Source organism: Embiotoca jacksoni, unplaced genomic scaffold, assembly GCF_022577435.1.
Source record: "Embiotoca jacksoni isolate LCO1_2020_lvr unplaced genomic scaffold, fEmbJac1.0.p SCAF_99, whole genome shotgun sequence".
Classification (NCBI taxonomy): domain Eukaryota; kingdom Metazoa; phylum Chordata; class Actinopteri; family Embiotocidae; genus Embiotoca; species Embiotoca jacksoni.
Genome location: NW_027185457.1, coordinates 20,658 through 38,254, shown reverse-complemented (window position 1 = coordinate 38,254; position 17,597 = coordinate 20,658). Strand labels below are relative to the sequence as shown.

The 17,597-nt window shown below is 43.3% G+C and overlaps 3 protein-coding genes and 3 non-coding genes across 7 annotated transcripts; all 6 read left to right on the top strand.

Annotated features, from left to right (window-relative positions):
* Positions 1-24: 24 nt before the first annotated feature.
* LOC138193908 (bestrophin-4-like) lies at positions 25-3,778 on the top strand. The gene is made up of 9 exons (XM_069142207.1): positions 25-176; positions 259-359; positions 446-679; positions 1,590-1,744; positions 1,854-1,931; positions 2,180-2,332; positions 2,979-3,059; positions 3,143-3,297; positions 3,535-3,778. Exons 1-9 carry the CDS (start codon positions 25-27, stop codon positions 3,776-3,778), a joined length of 1,353 nt encoding a protein of 450 aa, XP_068998308.1.
* Positions 3,779-4,778: 1,000 nt separating this feature from the next.
* Positions 4,779-11,995, top strand: hectd3 (HECT domain containing 3). 2 transcript variants are annotated; one of them, XM_069142247.1, is made up of 20 exons: positions 4,779-4,868; positions 5,246-5,750; positions 6,276-6,529; positions 6,636-6,771; positions 7,074-7,195; positions 7,559-7,672; positions 7,963-8,045; positions 8,151-8,316; positions 8,471-8,552; positions 8,639-8,821; positions 8,945-8,997; positions 9,079-9,247; positions 9,330-9,443; positions 9,813-9,902; positions 10,150-10,356; positions 10,509-10,638; positions 11,050-11,124; positions 11,264-11,345; positions 11,464-11,535; positions 11,764-11,995. In XM_069142247.1, the coding sequence occupies exons 2-20, from the start codon at positions 5,394-5,396 to the stop codon at positions 11,846-11,848; spliced, it is 2,574 nt and encodes an 857-aa protein (XP_068998348.1). In that variant the 5' UTR covers positions 4,779-4,868; positions 5,246-5,393; the 3' UTR covers positions 11,849-11,995. The 2 variants fall into 2 exon arrangements, with proteins under 2 accessions (XP_068998348.1, XP_068998349.1); XM_069142248.1 differs by lacking the exon at positions 4,779-4,868 and adding an exon at positions 4,884-5,140.
* Positions 11,996-12,568: 573 nt separating this feature from the next.
* Positions 12,569-15,601, top strand: LOC138193931 (small ribosomal subunit protein eS8). The gene is made up of 6 exons (XM_069142246.1): positions 12,569-12,634; positions 13,436-13,542; positions 13,786-13,885; positions 14,096-14,271; positions 14,758-14,887; positions 15,448-15,601. The coding sequence occupies exons 1-6, from the start codon at positions 12,631-12,633 to the stop codon at positions 15,555-15,557; spliced, it is 627 nt and encodes a 208-aa protein (XP_068998347.1). The 5' UTR covers positions 12,569-12,630; the 3' UTR covers positions 15,558-15,601.
* LOC138193976 (small nucleolar RNA SNORD46) lies at positions 13,596-13,705 on the top strand. The gene has a single exon (XR_011177896.1). It is a non-coding gene; the product is annotated as a small nucleolar RNA SNORD46 (small nucleolar RNA).
* LOC138193974 (small nucleolar RNA SNORD38) lies at positions 13,937-14,007 on the top strand. The gene has a single exon (XR_011177894.1). It is a non-coding gene; the product is annotated as a small nucleolar RNA SNORD38 (small nucleolar RNA).
* On the top strand, positions 14,596-14,664 carry LOC138193975 (small nucleolar RNA SNORD38). Its single transcript, XR_011177895.1, has one exon. It is a non-coding gene; the product is annotated as a small nucleolar RNA SNORD38 (small nucleolar RNA).
* Positions 15,602-17,597: the final 1,996 nt, after the last annotated feature.

The following is a 17,597-nucleotide window of genomic DNA, read 5'->3' as shown; positions in this document are numbered from 1 at the left end:
TTTGCAGGTGTTTTCAGCCTGAACATGACAGTTTCGTACAGTCTGGAGGTGGCCGATGTGAAGTTTGGAGGCTTCTCCAGGCTCCTGTTCAGGTGGAAGGGAAGCATCTACAGGCTGCTGTATAAAGAGTTCCTGGCGTTCTGTGGAGTTTACCTGTTTTTCAGTGTGCTTTACAGGTAAATTACATCCTTTGATTTCATCTCTCTTTGTTTCCGTGCTGTTGGGTTCAACAGTGGAAAACTTTCATCTGCTTCACAGGTGTCTCCTCACACCAAGGCAGCAGGATCTGTTTGAGCACGTCGCTCTGTACTGCGACCAGTTCACCAACACCAACTTCATCCCTGTTCTGTTTGTACTCGGTGAGACTGAATTTTAAAAAAATCTCCGTCTTCCACATTTCAAATCTGAAGATACATTTCTATAACCTTTTCATTTTCTGTTGCAGGTTTCTACGTGAACCTGGCCTTCAACCGCTGGTGGGGTCAGTACACCAGCTTCCCGCTGCCCGACAACCTGATGATGGCGGTGTCCGGGAACGTCCACGGGGCGGACGAGAGGGGGCGACTGCTGCGACGAACCCTCATGAGATACGCCAACTTGTCTTCGGTCCTTATTCTGCGCTCCGTCAGCACCAGGGTTCACAAGCGATTCCCGACTTTGGAGCACATCGTGGAGGCTGGTAAGACCAAACCCTGGAGAGGAAGTGAAGGCACTCATATACGGTCCAATGTAACAAAACGCAGATGTGCCTCAGAGGGATTTGTGCTATATGATTCTTGTATTTGGGAAGTAATAACTCACTCTGTAACTCTCAGGATGGACATACTTGTTGTTTACAGAAAAGCAATACAGTAGAACAACAATACGGACAAAAAAAAAGGTTCAATGATGAACTGATAAGAGTTTGGTGGTCAAAGTCCCTCTGATCTTACATCTGTTCCATTCATGTAAAAGCAATGTCAGTAACCCCTTTAATTTTTTCAAACTTGACACTAGATATACGAAAGAAAATCTACATTTTCAAAGTCCAGATTGATTGTGGAAACGTTTTGTTTTGCCCAAAACCAAAAGTTATTCAGTTTTGTGTAGTGTTATAAAAGGAAAAGCAGATGCAAACAGTTTTTTTTTCTAATTGAAACATGATTTAAATGATTACTGATAATCAGAATAGTTGGAAATTCTTTTTCTTTTTTGTCAATCAGTTAAGGCTGGTAGGTAGGTAGTTACTTTATTAATCCCCAAGGGGAATTTTTTTTTTTTTCCGCTACAGCAGCATTTATAGATACAGGAAAGAAATAAAATAACAGTAAAAAATATTAAATATAAAAATGCACAGTATATACAATAAAATAGAATAAAATAAAATAGAATAATTAAATTAAAACTAACTAAACAATAGTGCAAAGTTTTTTTTAAATATTTAAACAAACAAGAAAAACAGACAGCGGTGTTGTTAAACAGCTAAAGGTTACAGCTCTCTTTGCAGAGATTGATTTATTTTCACATGTTCCTATTTGAACATTTCATAAAACAGTTCAGATAACAGACGTCTAAAACGCGAGATATCAGTGTGACTAATATGTCTGCAGGATTTATGACCACACACGAGCTGAAAAAGTTTGAGTCGCTGCACTCTGATTTCAACAAATACTGGATGCCTCTGACGTGGTTTTCAAACCTGGCGTCCAGGGCGAGAGAGGAGGGCCGCGTGAGGGACGACGTAGCTCTGCGGCTGCTGATGGACGTGAGACGTTTCGTTGTTTTGTAGATTTAAACCTTTTCTACAGCTTAGAGCCTGACATCCGTACAAACTGCATTTACAACTGAACGAACTGTTCTATCTGCGTCTGCAGGAGCTTAATCAATACAGAGCCAAGTGCAGCCTGCTGTTCCACTACGACTGGATCAGCATCCCTCTGGTCTACACGCAGGTACGATCAGCTGGCCAAATGTGATGCAGTACGTTTACTCGAGTACTTGTACTTTTCTTCAGTTCAGAAGGAAATGTTGATATTTAATCAGATACTATATGAAGATGTTTTTTTTTGTTTTTTGTTTTTTTTACTTTATCTGGTGTCTTTTATTTGAAACACACTCACACTTTATCCCGTTTAGATCAAATAAATCCTCTAACTTCATAGTGAAACTGCTTTGCTGACTGTCTTGCTCGTCTGCGCAGGTGGTTACCATAGCAGTGTACTCATTTTTTGCCTTCTGTGTGATTGGCCGACAATTCCTGAATCCTGAGAAGGGATACAAGGACCACAAACTGGACATATACGTCCCTGTCTTCACCCTGCTGCAGTTCTTCTTCTACGCCGGCTGGCTCAAGGTAACGATAAGTATTTACATTTGAAACTGCATTATACTTCTTCTTCACCACATTCAAGAGGGAAATAGTGGATTTTTAGATTTTTTTTTTTTTTTTTTTGAATTTGTTTGACAGTTTCAGCTACAGGTTATTTTAAGATTAACATTTTAATGTTAAGATTTTGTGTGATTTAAGATCATAAAATACAATTGTTAAAGATTAAATCTGTGATTTCTAACCATTTTGACATGTGACAAATTACAAAATAAAACTGTCTACATGCAGCTCAGCCCTCCAAAGAGTGATCTCCCCCTTCTTATATGGTTTCATTAAAATATCTGTAATAAATGTAATGAAATTAACCAAAATTTGTGTATCAGAGCTCCTTGTGACACCTCAGAGGTATCAGGTGACCCATTGGAGGGCCGTGAACCTTAGGATGAGGACCACTTGACTAAACTATCTAACTGGATGTAAAGTAGTTAAAAACAGCTCCACCTGCAGCAGCTACATCAGTAAAATGATGCTAAATGATGCATCAGTATATATTAAAAATCTTAAAGGGGGACATTTTACTGCAGAATGAATGCTTTTACTTTGAAAAGTGCGTACTGGTAGGATTTGAGAACCTTGTTTCCAGAGTGATTTTACTGTTTGTGCTCTGCAGGTCGGAGAGCTGATCATCAATCCTTTTGGGGAGGATGATGACGACTTTGAAACCAACCAGCTGATCGATCGAAACATTGAGGTTTCACCTTCGAGGCTTCGCTCTGATTCGACCAATTCTAAACACCTGAAATGAGATCTGAATTCTGCTCCTGCCTCCTGCAGGTGTCGATGCTGGCGGTGGACGACATGTACCAGAACTTGGCTCCGATTGTGAAAGACAAACACTGGACCCAGACACATTTCACCGTCCCTTACACTGTGTCCACAGCTGCAGAGACTCTCAGGCCAACTTTCAAAGGCTCCACCTTCGACATGAGGTAAACTGACAAGGGGGAAAAAAATAAACTAAATACATTTACTCAAGAACAGATTTGAGTATATATTGTTTTTACTCCACTCTAGTGGTTCATTGATTCAAAGAGTATAACATAGCTGACTATACAGAACAGAGCTGCGGGCTGCATTTTAATTTGCTCCTGCTCAGGCTGATATGAACTGGATTGCATTATTGTAAAAATGTGAAATGAGCGTGAAATGTCTCCCGTCTTTTACAGGATGAGTGCTGAGGATCTGGAGATTCACCAGCCCGCCGACGCTCCTGTAAACAAACAGTGTTTATCCCTTCGTGGCTCTCTGGGCAACGGGCTCGAAGGCATCTTGCGCAGCAGAAGCCTCCCTTCTCTCGTCATCTCGTCACACCCAAACGAGGAAGATGAGGCTGATGAAGGTGGCCCCGATGCCACCGAGCACAAAGAACAAGAAAATGCTTTGATTAAAGTTGCAGTGAAGCATAACTAGTGAAAAGTATGAGTACTTCTTGTGGTGTTCTCACAACTTTTATTAGCCTATATAACGTTAAATAAATTGGTGAAATAAAACTTTTTTGGCAAATGTCAAATTAAAAGTCATCACTTGGGTAAACGCAAGCAGATTGTTACAAGAAACAACACACACACACACACACACACACACACACACACACACACACACACACACACAGCCCTCATTTGTTATGGAAGTTTAAATACACTGAATTAGCCACCAACCTTTTTGCTGTTATTATTTGGGTGCACTGAGAACTATCAGTGAATTACTTTGGTAGTTAATAAATCCTAAAAACTTGATATATGCTGAAGAATCTATTATCAGAGAAAATTGTCAGACTTTTTTGTTGTTGTTGTTGTCGTCAGATGTATTGATCATGAAGATTTTCATCATTTCTTGAGTGAAGCCATTCATGAAACATGACTCTTTAAAACACGAGCTCAATGTAAATTGAAAAATATGAATAAATAACGAAAGGAAGGGCCCATTACGGTTGATATTCTGCTTCATTGGTGCAGATTACTGGCAAATTCATGATTAATTCAATTATGTGGACCAAAATATTGTGAGATAAACCGAGGATTTTGGAGGCCGCTTGTATGTTTGGGGCATTTGCCAAGTTTTTTTTGTTTAATAAAAGGCTTGCTGCATTATGTTCAGTCTATGGGGCTTATACTGGACTGCAGTAGCTGGGCCGGAGGCTGACGAATCCACGTGGTTTGCCTGAAGACAAAAAAAAAAAAAAAGCATAAAACAAACCGAGTTTATTTTTAATTCTCAAATGACATAGATTTTATTTTTTTTATTTTTTTCCGGCTTGGTAAAAATAAAGCACCAATACACATGATATTTGAAGTAAAAAAAAAAAAAAAAAAACGTTCAAACTTAAAAGTTTAAAAAAAATATAAATGAATGAAAGCGACACGCTTTTACTTTGGAACGTGAGAACGACGGAAATACGGAGGGATCAAAACTGTCGGCTGCACTTCCGCGTTGCCAGAAATCAACAGAAATCAGGAACACTAACAAACGAGTTGCACAAACCTGAACATTTTGTCAGCTGGTACGTCAAACAGTTAATCTAAATATATACCCGCCTTGTCTCTCTTATGACGAATATCAACGTAGCCAGCCGAGCGTTTTGTTGATAAACAGCGATCGTAAAAGCGTGCGACTCATTTTACCGAACACCTAGCTGGCATGCTAACGTTAGCTCACACTTTTCATCTCTCTCTCGAGAAGAAGAAGAGCCGACTCTTTCTGCCTCCGTGTCCGGGAGCTTTTGGTCGCCGATTAGAGGGTTTCTAACCCTTTCGGACCGCGAACACGCTCGGTGTAAGAGCGCTTAGAAATCGGGGGGAAAAACAAACGGGATTTGGGTCAGCTGTTCACTGAAGCCTCTGTTGCTCAAGAAAGTTCGGCTTTGTTTTGGTTTGACAGGAGCGTCGCTGCGCAGCCAGGCAGGAGAACACAAAAGGCGTGACGGCGGTGTGATGTCAGCTGATGTCCCCCCGCTGCTGCTACTGAGCTGCTGACTGCTACCTTCATCATCATCATCATCATCATCACCATCATCATCACCATCGCCATGTCTCTGGGCGACAACCCTCACCTGCTGCTCGGCAGGATCCGCTTCCTGAACCGGTGCATCGAGAGCTTCAGGAGGAGCGAGCCGGTGCCCGAGTGTCTGTGTTACGTCCCCAAAGAGGTGTGCTACAAAATCTGCAAGGACTCGTCGTCCACGTCCTCCGCCGCCTCCTCCTCGGCCTCTGCAGGAGGCTCCGCAGTGGGGAAAACCCTCCTCTCCGTCTTTGAAAGTCCACATCAGATCGCTCACAGCAAGAAATTATGCAAGTACAACCTGGAACCAAAGAAAGGGACGTGTATCCGGACAACGGGGGAAGAATACTGTAACAGCCAGGGCCTCTGGGTCAAAATCAATAAGGTGAGCGACTGTCGGTCTCCTGAGTTCATTCACATCATCCTGCAGATCCTCTCTAATGCTGCTGAAACAGCTGACATCAGTCTGATCCACTTTATAACTGCACTTTGTTTCCATCCTTTACCCTTTGTACCAGTAGAGGGTGTTATATGTACTGATGTTCATCATTTACATCCTTCTTATTACATCATGTTTTAAATGACAACAACCAGGGTTCACATGTTGGAGAGTTTTTAGGTTGTTTTTTTTTTAGCTCCAAACTTGGAAAACTTTGAATGAACTTTTAAATTGTAGAAACTGCTTCTGGACTTGTGGAACATTTCAGCTCACAGCAAGAAGGTCCTGAGTTTGAACCCAGAACTGATCCACGTCGTCTTCTCCTGTCTGCAGTGGTTTCATCCAAACATGTGGACATTAGATGAATTAGTGACTACAGAACTACATCCATACGTCACTTTGCTTTGCTGATGATGTTAAACGCGGCGAGGCCGAACGCGTGTTGACCGGGTGATCCGTGTCCGTTCCCAGGAGCAGCTGGAGGAGCACCGCCCGGGCCAGGAGCTGGAGGAGGGCTGGATCCTGGTGTGCAAGCACACGGAGGGAGGCGACAGGCTGGTGCCCGTGGAGTCACCGGAGACCGTCAGCAGGCAGCAGCAGCTCTTCGGCTACAACCACAAGCCGCGCAGCAGGTGGGAGCAGGTGGTGGACGTGGAGAACGCGCTGTACATCGGCTCCAAACCCAAAATCGCAGAGTGCGACGCCGCTGCCGTCCAGAAGCTGAGGTGAGTCCGATTTGTGTGAAGTCACACCGGGAGAGTCGAGACTTTTCTGGAGTCTTTTTTTTATTTTTATTTTTTTATTAAAACTTTATATTGTTTTATATTGAAGGTATGTTCCCCCCACCTGGACGTATGAATGTGACGAGGACCTGGTGCACTACTTCTACGAACACATAGGGAAAGAGGACGAGAACCTGGGGAGCGTGAAGCAGTGTGTGACCAGCATCGACGTGTCTTCGTGTTCGGTGAGCGACATTCAACTCTTTCAACAAAATGCAGCTTAAAGTGACTCTCAGATTAAATGTGTGTGTTTCAACTCTGATGTTAAACGGGTGAAAGTATTTTAAAGAATAAGATTGAAGATGTAAGTTTGTGATAAAAGTGAGTAAAATGATCGTGTCTTTCTTACAGATATAACAGAAATAATAAACTCTAGTATTACATTGAATCTTTTGTTCCTTAAACATGCATGTAATTACACCGTAAACGTGTGTACCTGTTTGTAAATGGATCTCGCCGATCAAACTACTTTGATATTCGCTGACAGGAGGATCCCAGCGGGGGGGCGAGCTGCCTGACGGACGGCGACACTGAGACTTACTGGGAGAGCGATGGCATGCAGGGTCAGCACTGGATCCGGCTGCACATGAAGAGAGGCACTGTGGTCAAGTAAGGAGCTGATGAGCAACAACGTGAAGTTTAAAAAAAGAAAAAGAGATTTTAATGCAAACTGTGACGTTACAGTATTTCAAGTTTTTGTTTGTAATTTCTTCATATCAACTTGGGTTATTCGTATTTTATTGTTTTATTTTTTTTATTTTTTTCAGAGTCTATAATAATTCTTAATGTGACTTAATGTACTGAGCATGTCAGTCAATCTTAATGTGGGCAAACCGAAGGTGCTGCAGTCCATTTTATTGTCCGGTTATTGTGAATTTTCAGTGAGTTAGGGACACCTACGAATGTTTGTTTAGCTGTTATCTCATAAATAAACTGTGGACATGTTAAGTTTGTTGTGGTTTTGTCTGATAGTAAGCTGATACTGACGGTGGACTCAACGGACGACAACTACATGCCCAAGAGAGTCACGATGTTCGGAGGAGAAGGAGACAACCTGAAGAAGCTGAGTGACGTCACCATAGACGAGTGAGTTTTGTCAAATGCAGAACATGTCGCAAAGAAACGTGCACAGTTTCACAGATACATGCCGGGATACATGGAGGAGGGCGTTGAATTAATTGATTAAACTGAATAAAATTCAGAGAGGAGCTTTTATTTTTACACGAGACAGTATCTTGTGTTTATGAAAGAATCTGCCGATTATCATTTTAGCTCTTTTGTGTTTTCCTGTATTAAAAGCAGAAGAGACCAGGCTCATACCAGAAAATCCTTCGTGTCACGTATTTCATAACTCGTTTGTTTTTATTTGTTTCCAGTAATCTGATTGGAGAAGTGTGTGTGCTGGAGGATATGACCTCCCACCTGCCGGTCATCGAGATTCGGATCGAGGAGTGTAGAGGTCCGGCTTTTTACTGTTTTTGTATTAAATGAACCATCTTTTTTTTCCTCTCTACTGAACCTGAAACAACGTTTGATCCCTCCTTTGTTTTTTTGTTTTTTACAGATGAGGGGATAGACGTCCGGATCCGAGGCCTGAAGATCAAGTCGTCCTGTGAGAGGGACCTGGGTCTGAACGCTGATGTTTTCCAGTCCTCTAACCTGGTGCGCTACCCCCGTCTGCAGGGCACCCCACCTGACATCCTGTACCGCAGAGCGCTGGTCATCCAGAGGTAGGTCAGAGATGACTGACGGGTTCTCACCATCACAGAACATTTCATGGAGCTTCATATTTGTCCCTGACTGTCATATGTTTGCAGTGACGACAGTAGAGTGCTCTGATGGTCCATGTTGCCTTTTCAGCATCAACTGTTTCTGTCTCTGCAGGTTCATCTGTCTCCTGGACAGTGTGCTCCCTCATCTGGTGCCGGCCTGGGACTATAGCCTGGGCACCTTCAACCACATCAAAGTGAGTCATCCTAAAGCGTCTGATTAAAACAGGACAAATAGCAACATGCACATTTATTGCCTTGCGTGTCCTTTGGCGCCCTCTAGAGCATAAAGCAGTTCTTACTGCTGTCCAAGCGCCGCTCGGCTCTCATCACTCAGTGCCTGAAGGACTCAGAGACCAGTAAACCCAACTTCATGCCTCGACTCTACATCAACAGACGTCTGGCCATGGAGCACAGAGACAACCCGTCTCTGGACCTCAGCTGCAAGAACGCTGTGTTCAATCAGGTAGAGACGAGAGAGGAGCCTGAAGATCACCGACGAGCTCCAGCGAGAAGAGACGAACACGTCTTCGTCTGTCTGACGGGGGAGACGGAGCCTCATGATTTTTTTTGGTTTCTCCTCTTGCAGGTGTTCGAGGGTCTGAAACCATCCGACAAATTTGAGAAGACTTTAGATTATAGGTGTGTATTTTCTCAGCCTCGTATGTGATATTTCTCGCCTAAATGACTGTAACTTGCATCTCCAATGTGTCGTGTCCTCAGATGGCCCGCTCGCTACGACCAGTGGTGGGAGTGTAAATTCATCGCCGAGGGAATCATCGATCAAGGAGGTGGATTTCGGGACAGCCTGGCAGACATGTCGGAGGAGCTCTGCCCCAGCTCGGCCGAGTGTCCCGTGCCGCTGCCCTTCTTCAACCGCACGTCCAACCAGGTACTCGCTCCCCGTCACTGCCTGGATTTCAGTGTTTTCACTGGCTGTCTTTCCCTCAAACTGTCTCATCTTCGTCTGTCAGGGCGCCTTAGAGGCCAGAGATTACTACGTCCCCAACCCGTCCTGTAAAGAGTTCCACAAGTACGAGTGGATCGGTCAGCTGATGGGAGCTGCTCTCAGAGGAAAAGACTTCTTGGTGAGTGCAGTCTTCCCTGACTCTCTCTTTTTTTTAATGCAATTCTAATATCCCTCTTAACTTAAATCTGCCTCGTGGTTTGAATTCGCTTCATTGTTTCTTTCTGAAGTTGCATGCATGGTAATAATTTCTGTAACTGTAATTGACAGAGTATTAGAATTGATCAAGTTTAAGGTAGGAAAACTGTAAAATGTCAACACTGCGAAGTTCTGATTAGTTTTGCTATTTTTCAAGTATTCCCAATTCCCAAAATTGGGAAATTTCTCCAAATATCATTAGTTTAGTGTAAAACCACGAGATGACATTCAGATGTTGATTAGCTGGTGCAGGTCTTTGGTTTTCAGACTGGTCCTCTGTCCTCTCCTGCAGGTCCTGGCTCTGCCCGGGCTGGTGTGGAAGCAGCTGACTGGAGAATCCATCAGCTGGAATAAAGACTTCCCTGCAGTCGACTCCGTGCTGGTGAGGACATTCAGGTCATGAAATGTGAACCTCAACCTTCTGAAGGAAGAGAAGACTCTGCAGACCGAGTTTCATTCATGTAGAAGATCCACCATTATTAGTGGTTTATAGTTTAAGTACATTTTCTGATATTGTTTGTTGTAATCTGTGAAGTAGTTTTGAACTGTAACGACAGAATAAACGGTCTGGATCGACTGCTGATTCTTCTCTCCCGGGTCTCTGGCTCCTGGTGTGAATGTGTGTTCAGGTGAACCTGCTGGAGGCCATGGAGAACATGGACCAGGAGACCTTTGAGTTCAGGTTCGGGGAGGAGCTGGTCTACACCACCCTGCTGACCGACGGCCAGATGGCGGAGCTCATCCCGGGCGGCAGCAACGTGGCAGTTGGCTACGAGGACCGCAGCCAGTTCGTCCGGCTGGTGCAGAAGGCTCGGATGGAGGAGAGCAAACAGCAGGTGGGGCTTCACCTTCCACGTCCATGTAGCTTCTAGTGCGGTCAGGATTCCTCTGCTTATCTTCAGGATCAGCTCCTCCGGTGACTGTGTGTGACTGTGTGTGACTGTGGAGCTGAATCACTGAAGTGTGTGTGTCTGTCTGTGTGCTCCAGATTGCAGCCATGCAGGCGGGGCTGCTGAAGGTGGTTCCCCAGGCGGTGCTGGACCTGCTCACCTGGCAGGAGGTGGAGAAGAAAGTGTGCGGAGACCCGGAGATCACCGTGGAAGCTCTGAAACGACTCAGTGAGTTTCCAGCTGGGAATTTATCTGAATCTCTTCCGACAATAAGCTCACATTTTCTGTCAAAAGAATGAAACGCACAATTTATTTAAAATACCTGAAAAATTATATAAATTAAAGTAAAATTCTAGTTTAGTTTTATTTTAGTTAGTTTTTATTGATTATTGGGGTTTTCTTGTTTTACCAAAACATATTGTGTGTATTTTATCCAGCCTCATTTTTGTACATGTTGTCTTTATATCCTGATTAATATCTATACTGACAAATACGTTCCTCAACGTTGTGTTGTTGTTGTTGTTGTTGTTGTTGTTGTTGCAGGTTCCGAATGGTTTGTTTTGTAGGTAAAAGTAATGAGATACAGGTTGTAATAAATGAAAATGATCCCTCATTATGACGTATTGATCTGTCCTCCAGCACGCTACGAAGACCTGGAACAAAGTGACGTTCGAGTGCAGTACTTATGGGAGGCGCTGACAAACTTCACCAACGGTCAGTTTCAACGTCCGTTTTCCATATTTTCCAACACGGTTTGAAGTTCAGTGTTTGTCTTATGATTAAATGAAGTTATTAAAGAGGTTAAAGGTTTGTGATCTCCGTGACTGAAGACAATATTGAATTGGCTTTTCAGAGGATCGCAGCAGGTTTCTGAGGTTTGTAACTGGTAGAAGTCGTCTTCCTGCACCCATCTACGTCTTTCCTGACAAACAAGGGTGAGTTCAAGTGCATCCTTGTAAACAGTTATTATTATAAACTACTGTTTACTGTTGATGGGGAAATAATGAACGTAGCAAACGCAGTGTTTCAACTTGTTTTTTTTTTCTGATTCAGCTCTGAAACGACTGATGCACTTCCACAGTCCTCCACATGTTCCAGCACTCTTTATCTACCCAACTATCCGAGGTACAGACACGTTTATTGACGTCGCATTTCACTTTGTACTTTTAATAAAGACTTTTTTTTAGAGCTTCAGCCAGTTAAACATCTTAAAGTTAAAAATGTTCCTTGCATCTATCTGATGTAACACTCTGAAAGTGGATAACTGTTTATAAAAGTGCTTATCATTGACAGTGGAGACACATTTATTTGCCTCATATCCCTTCCTCTCCTCCTCCTCTTTCTGTCCTGCAGTGCAAAGGTTTGTGAAGAAAAGCTGCGTTACGCTGCGTACAACTGCGTGGCCATCGACACCGACATGAGTCCCTGGGAAGAGTGACTTCGCTGCTGCTGCTTCACTGAACGCTGCACACCATGCAAATCACTGTTGAATGAAAAAAAACCCGCTGAGTTTATCACCATGTCTTCACAACTGCCAAATAACCAATAGCTGTATATAATAAATAACTATATGGAAACATGGAAATGACTGATGGAGTTTTTATGAATGACTTAAATGAATGTTTGTGTTTACGTTAGTGGGACAGTGTGAGATGTTTAGCTTTCCCTTGTAATTAATTTTAATACAGATACAAGCGGAAGTGCATTTAAAACAGCAGAATCATATTTATGCAATATTATTTATTATATACACATGTTTGTTTAAGAAATAAAATTATAGTTGTAAATTATATATAAAACCAGGCCTATATGAAGTATAATTTAATGTTATAACCAAACTATAACTAAAGAAATAAATAGAAGTTATTATCCAGAAATGTAGTATTCAGTTTTTTAGAAAATAAATTAAATACAGCCAAAAAGAGATGCATTTAAATCTATTTATATAGCAAAAAGTTACATTTCGATTTTTTTTTTCAGCTCTAGAATATAAAGAAAAATAATTTTCTATATTTATAAAAAGGTGTAACTTTTAATTTTAATTAGTAAATCGAAACTAAAATCATATTATTAATGTTTAATTAAAGATGAAAGGCGGTAAATGTTCGCGTCGGCGAAAAAGGAAATCTCGTTCACTTTGGCGTTAATTCACGCGAGAACACCTTTCCTCAAACCTACCCATGAGCCTTTGCGAGTCCTCTTTCTAGCCGGCGCCTGAGAATGGGTACGTGTTTTTGTGCGCGGGTCGGAGGCAGAATCGTTCTCCATCTGACGTTTTAACGAAGGAATATTCGAATAATGGTTTGCCAAATTGAAGCTAAATGTTATTGAAACAGATGTGCCTTTAACTTTGTTGCGTGTAGCCAGTCGATTTTGTTTTAAATGAGGAAATATCCAGTGGGGCTTGTCCGTAACGCTTCAAAGATGGCTGCTCTCATCGGCCGTGTAGTTAGCCGCGGATGCTTGAAGTGCGGTTAGAAACTGCTCAAATGGCGGCTTGAGGTATTTTAGCAGGATCTGCCGTAGTCCGTGCAGCGTCTCGGATATACGGAGGTTCTGTAGAGAAGGTTTTCTAACTGTGTTTTGGTCACCGTGGGTGCATGCTGGTTTCTGAAGCCCACGGTGGCTTTAGGCCCCAAAACTACTATTGAAGGAAAAAAAAACAAAAAACGTGCTGAGGTCTGCAGCTGAGTTCTGGGTATTTATTTGTGTTTACAAATAGTCGTTGAACATGACTTTAGTAAGATTGATCTTCATTTAAAATGTAAATTAGCTGCAGACACACACGTGTGTGCCGGTGGTGAAATGAGCTCGCTCTTGCTTGAGTGACGTGATGAATCTCTTTTTAAAGTCCTAATCATCATTGCGGACAACCTTTTACCTTGGAGAACTGACTGCTCAAGCGATGGCGACTCGTTTTGTGTTTTTTTTTGCGGCGGGGCATCCTCCTGAAACGACCCCAATTGGTCCTGATCTTTTTTTTGTGTGTTTTGTTCCCCCCCCCCCCCCTTTTTCCTTCTTGCAGGTATCTCAAGGGACAACTGGCACAAACGCCGCAAGACCGGCGGCAAACGCAAGCCTTACCACAAGAAGAGGAAGTATGAGCTGGGCCGCCCTCCGGCAAACACAAAGGTGAATAAGACGAATCGAATAAATCTGCTTAAAGTGAACTTTAACGTGATGGCAGCGTGGGTGATGAAAACTAAACCTTAGGTGGGTCTTTTTTTGGACCGTTGTGGTTCAAAGCTTTGGGGCCGACCGATGTTAGGACTTGTCATAGTTACACTGACACGCACCGATGCACAGTTGCGGTACCGTCCTCAATTGGCATCACGCATTTGCACCGGCACTGAAAAACATTCCCGTTTCCTTCAGATCGGACCTCGCCGCATCCACACAGTGAGGGTCCGCGGTGGGAACAAGAAGTACCGCGCGCTGAGGTTGGACGTTGGGAACTTCTCGTGGGGCTCCGAGTGTAAGTTTCTCCAATCGCACCTCTCGGATGTTGCGCACGTCTTTCCTTTCCTTTCCGTGATGATAACTTTGTCCAGTTCTGCTACTGAATGCAAGTGCTGATAACAGAGACTCCTGATGAAATATCGACCGGCTGTATAAAAATGTCGATATTTGACGTCTGAATGGGAAGTTTGCGCGTGCTTGACGACGCTTATTCACTCGTACTCAGGCTGCACGCGCAAGACCAGGATCATCGATGTGGTCTACAACGCCTCCAACAACGAGCTGGTCAGAACCAAGACCCTGGTGAAGAACTGCATCGTCCTCGTCGACAGCCTTCCCTACAGGCAGTGGTACGAGGGTCACTACGCCACTCCTCTGGGACGCAAGAAGGGAGCCAAGCTGGTACGTGGGAGACGGGTTTTAATGTCTCGTCATGGCATCAAAGGTTTAAATAAGTTTCTGATGGAACGTTGAGTCCCGTCCTCTCATAGGCGGTGTTTCCTCTTGAAGTACCAGAGCTGCCACGTGACGCCTCCCCACACGTACACCTTGTTCATACTTGGCTGGCTTTGAGGAGTTTGGCACATCATTTCAAGATGTATTGATTTGTTTAGAAATACATGTTCTAGTTCAGGGTTTTAATGCTGATGTCCTTTTGTTTATGAAGCTAATTTGTCGCCATGCGGCTCCCCCCCCGTCTTTATAAAGTCTGATCTGGTGCGTGTCTTTCCATGACGATAACTTTGTCCAGTTCTGCTACTGAATGAAAGTGCTGATATCAGTGACTCTGAGAAAGACATCCGCTGCAGGCGGTTAATATATATATTAAGATCACGTGAGTGTTTAATATCCCATCTAAAACGAGTTTTGTGTCCTCTTCTGCTGCAGACTCCTGAGGAGGAGGAGGTCCTGAACAAGAAGAGGTCAAAGAAGACCCAGAAGAAGTTTGACGACCGTAAAAAGACGTGCAAGATCAGCACCCTCCTGGAGGAACAGTTCCAGCAGGGGAAACTGCTCGGTGAGTCCAGTTTGAGCTTTTCTGCTGTAGTGAACGTGATTTTTTTTTTCTTCTTCATCATCATCAGTGGTGCATTTCAATTAAAAGACTCGACCACTGATTGGAAGTCTCACAGTATTCAGGGGATGAGAGGCCAGCCGCTATTTTTTTTTGCACAAGTATTTGCAGATTTTGGAATCTTTTGCATGTAAATAAAGACCCAAAAACAGTTTATAAATATTGTTTTAATAATTCTTGTAAAATATCTTGATACAATTCTGTTTAAAATCCATGTTTTAAGTGCAAATATTCCCCATATTCTGTGAAATGCTTTTTTTTCTAAATTGCCAATTTTTTTTTTTTTTATATTGTTTTCTGCAAGAGACGAGATCAGCTCTCTTGATCCTGCAGAGAGTTGTGCAAATTGAATTAACTACAAAATAAGAAAGGGTCTCATTGAGAAATGTCACATTAACTGAGGGTTAAATCAGTTTAATTATTTGTGTAACTGGACTTCATAGCAGCATTAACTCTAGAGAACCTCTTCGACTGACCATGTTTTTCCTTCTTCCCTCCTGCAGCCTGCATCGCCTCCAGACCGGGCCAGTGCGGCAGGGCAGACGGCTACATCCTGGAGGGCAAGGAGCTCGAGTTCTACCTGAGGAAGATTAAGGCCAAGAAAGGCAAATAGATGTACAGGTGTTTGATACGTCAATAAAATCCAAACGTCCCACATTGGTCTACTGTTGATGCTTTTCTATTTTAATATGTAATGCTGTGATTACTGCTTGAAGGCAAGTAAGGAAACAAATCAGTGTTTTCTGAAGTTCAAACTTGCTGGTATAAACACAATATATTACATTTCATTTAGCTAATGCTTTTATCCAAAGCGACTTACAATATTTCTTCAAGAAAGCCAAACTACAAAGTTCTATCAGTAAGCGCCATTTTAAGCGCTACTAAAGTTCAGCTATTCAAGGTAAAGTCGGAAGAGGTGTGTTTTGAGTTTGCGGCGGAAGATGTACAGAGTTTCCGCTGTCCTGATGTCGTTGGGAAGCAGGTAGACCTGCCAGGAGGGAGTTACAGTAGTCCAGACGTGAGATGACCAGAACCTGGACCAGAACCTGCGCCGCCTTCTGAGTGAGAAGAGGACGTATTCTCCCGATGTTGGTCAGCATGTATCTACAGGAACGCGTCGTTGCAGCGATGTTGGCAGTAAGAGAGTTGACTGTCGAGTGTCACACCGAGGTTCCTAGCAGTCAGGGTCGGGGATAACAGAGTTGTCCAAGGTAATAGTCAGGTCGAGGGTGGGAGAGTCTTTCCCTGGAAGGAAGAGCAGTTCGGTCTTGTCGAGGTTGATTTTCAGGTGGTGTGAGGACATCCGTGCCGCTACCTGTGTTTCAGATCGGGGAAAAGAGGATCAGTTGGGTGTCATCAGCATAGCTGTGGTAGGAAAAGCCATGGGAGTGAATGACAGAGCCGAGAGAGTTGGTGTACAGAGAGAAGAGGAGGGGACCCAGGACGGAGCCTTGAGGGACACCAGTAGTGAGAGGACAAGGTCAGGACTTTGACTAGGCCACTCCAAAGTCTTCATTTTGTTTTTCTTCATCCATTCAGAGGTGGACTTGCTGGTGTGTTTTGGATCATTGTCCTGCTGCAGAACCCAAGTTGGCTTCAGCTTGAGGTCACCAACAGACGGCCGGACATTCTCCTTCAGGATGTTTTTGGTAGACGGTAGAATTCATAGTTCCATTTATCACAGCAAGTCTTCCAGGTCCTGAAGCAGCAAAACAGCCCCAGACCATCACACCACCACCACCATATTTTACTGTTGGTATGATGTTCTTGTTCTGAAATGCGGTGTTACTTTTACGCCAGATGTAATGGTACACACACCTTCCAGAAAGTTCAACTTTTGTCTCGTCAGTCCACAGAGTATTTTCCCAAAAGTCTTGGGGATCATCAAGATGTTTTCTGGCAAAAATGAGACGAGCCTTCATGTTGTTTTTGCTCAGCGGTGGTTTTCGTCTTGAAACTCTGCCATGCAGGTCATTTTTGCCCAGTCTCTTTCTTATGGTGGAGTCATGAATACTGATCTTAACTGAGGCAAGTGAGGCCTGCAGTTCTCTGGATGTTGTTGTGGGGTCTTTTGTGACCTCTCGGATGAGTCGTCGCTGCGCTCTTGGGGTAATTTTGGTCGGCCGGCCACTCCTGGGAAGGTTCACCACTGTTCCATGTTTTCTCCATTTGTGGATAATGGCTCTCACTGTGGTTCGCTGGAGTCCCAAAGCTTTAGAAATGGCTTTATAACCTTTTCCAGACTGATAGATCTCAATTACTTTCTTTCTCATTTGTTCCTGAATTTCTTTGGATCTCGGCATGATGTCTATCTTTTGAGGATCTTTTGGTCGACTTCACTTTGTCAGGAAGGTCCTATTTAAGTGATTTCTGGATTGAGAACAGGTGTGGCAGTAATCAGGCCTGGGTGTGGCTAGAGAAATTGAACTCAGGTGTGATAAACCACAGTTAAGTTATGTTTTAACAGGAGGGGGCAAACACTTTTTAAACAGGGCCATGTGGGTTTGGATTTTATTTCTCCCTTAATAATAAAAACCTTCATTTAAAAACTGCATTTTGTGTTTACTTGTGTTATCTTTGACTAATATTTAAATTAGTTTGATGATCTGAAACATTTAAGTGTGACAGACATGCAAAAAAAAATAAGAAATCA